Raw genomic sequence first — 5859 nt, forward strand, 5'->3', positions numbered from 1 at the left:
GAAACGATAGGTCTCGGATTCGAGTTGTGAAACGATCATAAACACATTCAGCACGACTTAATAATCCTAATTAACATCGAATTATGACAATCAAATTATTCTTTGATGAAATATTTTTTTTATTAAAAAATAGACTCAATAATCGAAGCGGGCGAATTCGGATCCCATTTTGGCACAATCCGACCCGGTCCACTCCATGATGCTTTAACCGAACCCGAACCGGATTCGGCGAAACCAAATTAAAAGACCGGAGGTGATTTCGAATCCCCAACTCTTCATCAGTGGCTAAAGTTCCCCCGATCGACGACCCGACAGTCTCCGCCGTGCCGTGAGGAGAGCTCGGTGGCTGTAAGGAGAGCTCGACGGTCGACGGCGGCGTTTCCTCTCCGCCCTCCAAGTACGTCGCCCTCTCTTGGGTTCGTGTGCGTGTCTGCGCCCGCCCAGTTTCCCCCCTTTTGTTTCTTTATCGGTTTTTCGCGATTCGAGGTGGGGTTTCACCCGATCGATGCGGAGGGTTTGGCCTTTCTAAATGGTTGATGCTGTGGTGATTTGTAGTTATCGTCTATTCGATGCGTATGATGGATTAGCTTATTGGTTTTGGGTTCTTGAAAGCTTTTCTAGGGTTTTCGAACTTGATCTCGAAACTTCGCCCTGAATAATAATGCAGGTGTTGGTCCTGCTTGTTGACGATTTGTGTTGTAGATTCGCCAAATCGTGCTATTGGATTGGGGTAAGGATGATATATACTGCGATCGACACCTTCTACCTCACCGATGAGCAGCTGAAGAATTCGCCGTCGAGAAAAGATGGGATCGATGAGGAGACAGAGACCACGCTGCGGATCTATGGATGCGACCTCATACAGGAGAGCGGCATTCTTCTTAAACTGTATCCTCTTCCCCGTTGTCATGGGATATGCCATTGTTTATAGTTATAAAAGATTTGTGTATGTGACAGCAATCATCAGTTTTATGACTTAACATCTTCCTTCAAGTTTATTTCTATTGTGAGTTCCTTAGCTATTAAGACCGCAAGCGGTAATGGCCACTGGGCAGGTGCTTTTCCATCGGTTCTACTGCAAGAAGTCCTTTGCCCGCTTTAGCGTGAAGGTGTAAACCTCAAGCTTCATTTCGGAATTTACTTCTCTCTCTCTCTCTCTCTGTCTGTTAACCCTTTTATTGCATATTTCTCACTATAAACTGGATTCATCTTAATTTGTAGAGAGTTGCTGCAAGCTGTGTGTGGTTAGCTTCGAAGTTGGAGGAATGCCCCAAAAAAGCAAAACATGTAATCATTGTCTTTCACAGGATGGAATGTAGGAGGGAAAGCTTGCCGGTTGAGCTTCTGGATGTCTTATCCAAGGTGAATTTACCTTCTCAAAATGTTTCTTATCTGCTTTCAGGATTTGGATTTTAAGTTCCTAAAAAAGTTTCCTTACAAATTATTTAAATCTTGATGCTTATTCGATGGGATGGATTTGATTTGTTTCAGTTTTATCATTTTATCGCTTTGACATTATTCTTAACACCAGTTACAGCAGCGTTGGTACATCGCTGTGCTGATCGTTGTGTTTGCTTCTCATATACGCTATTCTTTCTGTCTTACTTTCATGTCAGAAGTACACAGAGCTGAAGAATGATTTGGTAAGAACAGAGCGGCATTTGCTGAAAGAAATGGGCTTTATTTGCCATGTTGAGCATCCTCATAAGTTTATATCTAACTACCTTGCGACACTTGAGGCTCCTCCGGAGCTGAGACAAGAAGCTTGGAATCTGGCCAATGACAGGTACTTTACCGTCTTAGTCGTGGTTTAAAGAGCACTGTTGTTGCTTTAGATGTTTCATAGTTGGTGCTACCTGTTGTTTTGTTACTTTATATAAATTGCAAGTTCCAGAGATGCTTAATATTTAGATGATCAATTGATACTTCTTGATTTATTTGTGTTATTTCTTCTTCAGTTTTATATATTTTCTGATTCATAAACTCATTTGTTGTAGAACCTTCACACACGTATATTGCTTTGGCATGAACAACTTATACACTCAGAGTTGAGGTGTCAGCCACCAGTTAGAAACCCAGTTTTGACGCATCTAAACAGCAGAGTCATTTGAAACTTTAATGCATGTTAATTAGGGTTAAGTCATGCTGAATGAGGTTGTCATAATTTGATGAACTTTTCTTGAATGTATTTGCTGACTCAAACTTTGCCATTTTATGCTGCTATATTTAATATATTAGGGAAACTGACAACTTGAAATAGCAGTGTTAAATTTGTGAATCCAAGAGAAGAACTTGGCTTGAACAAAATTTGGATATTGAAATATAAGATTTTTTTTGGAAGTTTTAACCTTGCTTACAGTTTTGGCTTCAGTTTCGCCCCTGAACTGGCTGAATTTTATTTGGAGTTAATTGATTATTGTTGTTCCGAACGAAATATTGCAGCATAGTGTTACTGTAAAGTTTCTTTTGGGATGGACTTGAATGGCAAGGTTGCCAAGAATTGCCCTTAAATTGACTTGATTCACCAATATAGTAAATGAGGGCTGGACCCACATGGTGGTTCTATGTTGAATTTGCATAGCTATTTTTTGTTTTTGCTAGTGGTTTGAGGTTATGTTTATACTGTTTTCAGGCAAAAGGATATATTTCGTCAATTTACGACCTCTGTATATTAGGATAGTCTTTGTTTATGAGTTGATCGGCATCTGGATCATCCTACCAGTACACAAAAATGAAAATTTGTTGCTTTCTATGGATTAGAATTAGGTTCCTAGTTCATTGGGGAATAGAGTCTTAGCTCTGAGGACATGTACGAGAACTTCAGAATCACAGTCAGATTAGTCTTCAGTAAGTTTCAAAAGTAAATATCTTGAGAGAGCCTGAGCATGTGCATATGTGAAGTCCATAATGGATAGTGTCCTTAAGTGGTGAAAGGTTTTTTTGATTCTAGGTTCCCTTTTCATCTATAGCTCCAGTTTCTTTAATATTTTCATCTCAAGGATTCTGACTTTTCTCATATATTGTCACTTTTAAGTTCTCTGTGAATGGTTTTTTTGTAGCAGTTTTTCAAATGTTTTTGCAGTTATGCTGGAGTGACTTGAAAGTTTCTTTTATCCTATTATGCTACTTAATGCTAGGAACTTTTCTATCTTTTGCATGTTTCCCTTGCCTCATTTCCTTGATTCTGTAGTAGTTACTTGAAGTGGATTTTTATTCACTGTTATATCAAATACTTGTGTACTCTGATCATTGGGCACTTTGTATTTTTTCAGTTCAATACTTTTGTTTCCTGTTTATGGCTTATACTTCTCATCAACCTTCCATTTGATTGGAGTATGTTTGCTTCTATATTTTATTGTGTAACAAGCAAAGTTCTACTCTTTTTTTGTACTTTTTTTTATTAAGTCTGGACAATTTTGCACTTTTAAAAGCTATCCTTATGACATTTTCTTTGTTAATTTATAAGCTTGCGGACAACTCTCTGTGTTCGGTTCAAGAGCGAAGTGGTAGCGTGTGGTGTTGTATATGCTGCAGCCCGCAGGTTCCAGGTCCCCCTACCTGAAAATCCACCCTGGTGGTTAGTTTTTGACGCAGATAAGGCTGGGATTGATGAAGTTTGTAGAGTCCTTGCACATCTCTACAGCCTTCCGAAGGCACAATATGTTCCTGTGTATAAAGACAATGATTCTTTCACTTCAAGAAATAAGAACTCAGATCAGCAAGCTCAAGTTCAGAAGGTTGTAAGTACAGCCTCACTCTTGGAACTCAAGTCATAACTTGGTAGTTTAACATGGGTTATAACCTATGGTCATGCTGTTTTGATTAGGAAAGCTCGGCCGACGGTGACACCAACGGGACCAGCACACTCAAGCTTGGAGCTCCAAATTCCGATGCTAGTTTGTCCAAAGAAGCAATTGTGAAAGCAGCTCTAGACAAATTGAAGGTGTCAAAGAAAACTGATGATGACACTAGGACTGTGGCTGCTGAAGGGGACCATAAAGAAGAGACCACCGTGAAGCCTAAGGTAGATCATAAGGCTGATGCCAATACGGAAAGGAACTATGATAGAGAAAGGGAGAGGACAAAGACCAGAGATCGTGACAGCAGGGGCAGAGACTCCGATTATGATGGTAGGGGTAGAGATTCTGACAGGGATAGAGACCGAGAGAAGGATGTTGAGCGTGAAAGAGAAAAGGACCGAAGACATCGTGCCAAGGACAAGGGTTCAGGTACGAAACATTAAACTCAATCTTTATCCATGTACATCTTGGTTTTCTCCTGCAGAAGAAAACCTGAAGACACGTTTTTGACTACATCCTGCATCCATTTGATCCTGAGTTTTTCTTGCAGGACACTCAGAAAAATCAAGACATCATTCGTCACGAGGTATGTTGGTAACATTTTCTGCTATCATTTTGTATACTGAAATTTAGAGCACTCCACTGAAACCAGGAAACTCTTTTTTTTCTCTCTGAAGACCGCAGTGATTACCACAGCTCACACTCATCCCGTGACAAAGATCGACACGAGCGACACAGGCATCATCCTTACGGTTAAATGAGTATGTCTGCTTTGTGCGACTTGCAGACAAAACTGTAAAATGGCGAGAGTCGCATACCCTGTTTCATTAGCAGAGGAGTAACTGATTTCAGTGAAGGCTAAGAGGGGGCTACATCCGAGTCCATGACTAGTGTGGTTGACATCCACCACAAAGCATCCTTGGACGGGACCAACAAGTATATATATAGCTAGTGAGCAAACCATTTAAACAAAAATGGCTCTTTTTGGCTCGTGTAATTTCCGAATATATTTGTGACTGTTTTTTGTTATTAAAAACATTAATATGTTTATTGTGGCTCATTTAAACGAGTACAGTTGCTTTACATCTTCTTCTTTTTTCATTATATTTTTCTGGGGTGGCCGAGAGCATGTTTTTACCTGTGGGCCTCAGCTGGATTGCATCTGCAGCCAAAGAACACGATTTTGGTACCAAACTTGTATCTGTCCCTGATTGAATCAGTACATACCAACATACGGTAAGAGGAAGGATGAAAAGATGTGCGAGGGAAAATACAAGAGAAGAAGAAGAAGAAGAAGAAGAAGAAAGAGTGGAGGAAGGATGAAAAGATGTGGAGGAAAAGTACAAGAGAAAGAGAATGGAAGAAGAAGAAGAAGAAATTGTGGAGGAATACAAGAAGAAAGGAGAGGAGATAGTCGACGAAGAGGATGGAGGATGAGGAGGTGGATGATAGCCGTGCACGATGAAAGGATCTCATGATGGGTGCATAAGAATATATGCATATATGATTGGATTGGATAGGACCATCCAAAATAGGTACTGTCCGTGCAGCATATCCGCTCCAAAAGAGGGAACGGATTGACATCCTTCGTTCGGTACCACCTGATAGATATAACCAATCCGTCGCATATGCCACAAAGTTAAGACCATGTAAAACAACCAATGTTCATCTACGGTGTACGGAGAACATAAACGAAGGTAAAAAGCACAATCTCGTGTTTATGATGAGAAAAGTAGGAGAAACCATCCCATCCCGTAAACGGCATGTACTCGGACAAAAAGAGAAACATAGTTCTGAACCTGAACACAAAACAAAAATAATAAGGGCTGTGAAAACGACTTCAAACCTGACAGGTAGGTAATGATGCCCCTCTCTTTCATGCAGCCACAGGATCGTCATGGCCGCTTCCCTGCAACATAAAGTAGATCTACGTTGATTGGAGGTAACAATAATAGTCAAAAGAAACTAGTGCTGACTTCTTTTTCTGACACAAAAGATACGACATAGGCAGATGCATTTTTTAAGGTTTCCTGAGGAAAGTAAGTGATGCAGCGGTTGG

General features: G+C 40.3%; 1 protein-coding gene across 6 annotated transcripts; it reads left to right on the plus strand.

Annotated features, from left to right (window-relative positions):
* The first annotated feature begins 256 nt into the window (after window positions 1-256).
* On the plus strand, window positions 257-4883 carry LOC103993654 (cyclin-L1-1). 6 transcript variants are annotated; one of them, XM_009413801.3, is made up of 9 exons: window positions 257-397; window positions 703-888; window positions 1028-1109; window positions 1222-1362; window positions 1617-1786; window positions 3467-3737; window positions 3827-4229; window positions 4351-4386; window positions 4478-4883. In XM_009413801.3, exons 2-9 carry the CDS (start codon window positions 737-739, stop codon window positions 4555-4557), a joined length of 1335 nt encoding a protein of 444 aa, XP_009412076.2. In that variant the 5' UTR covers window positions 257-397; window positions 703-736; the 3' UTR covers window positions 4558-4883. The 6 variants fall into 6 exon arrangements, with proteins under 6 accessions (XP_009412076.2, XP_065018167.1, XP_018685991.2 ...); XM_065162095.1 differs by having other exon boundaries at window positions 1620-1786; XM_018830446.2 differs by having other exon boundaries at window positions 3467-3740; window positions 4478-4692.
* Window positions 4884-5859: the final 976 nt, after the last annotated feature.

The sequence above is a fragment of the Musa acuminata genome, chromosome BXJ3-8 (genome assembly GCF_036884655.1).
Source record: "Musa acuminata AAA Group cultivar baxijiao chromosome BXJ3-8, Cavendish_Baxijiao_AAA, whole genome shotgun sequence".
Lineage (NCBI taxonomy): Eukaryota > Viridiplantae > Streptophyta > Magnoliopsida > Zingiberales > Musaceae > Musa > Musa acuminata.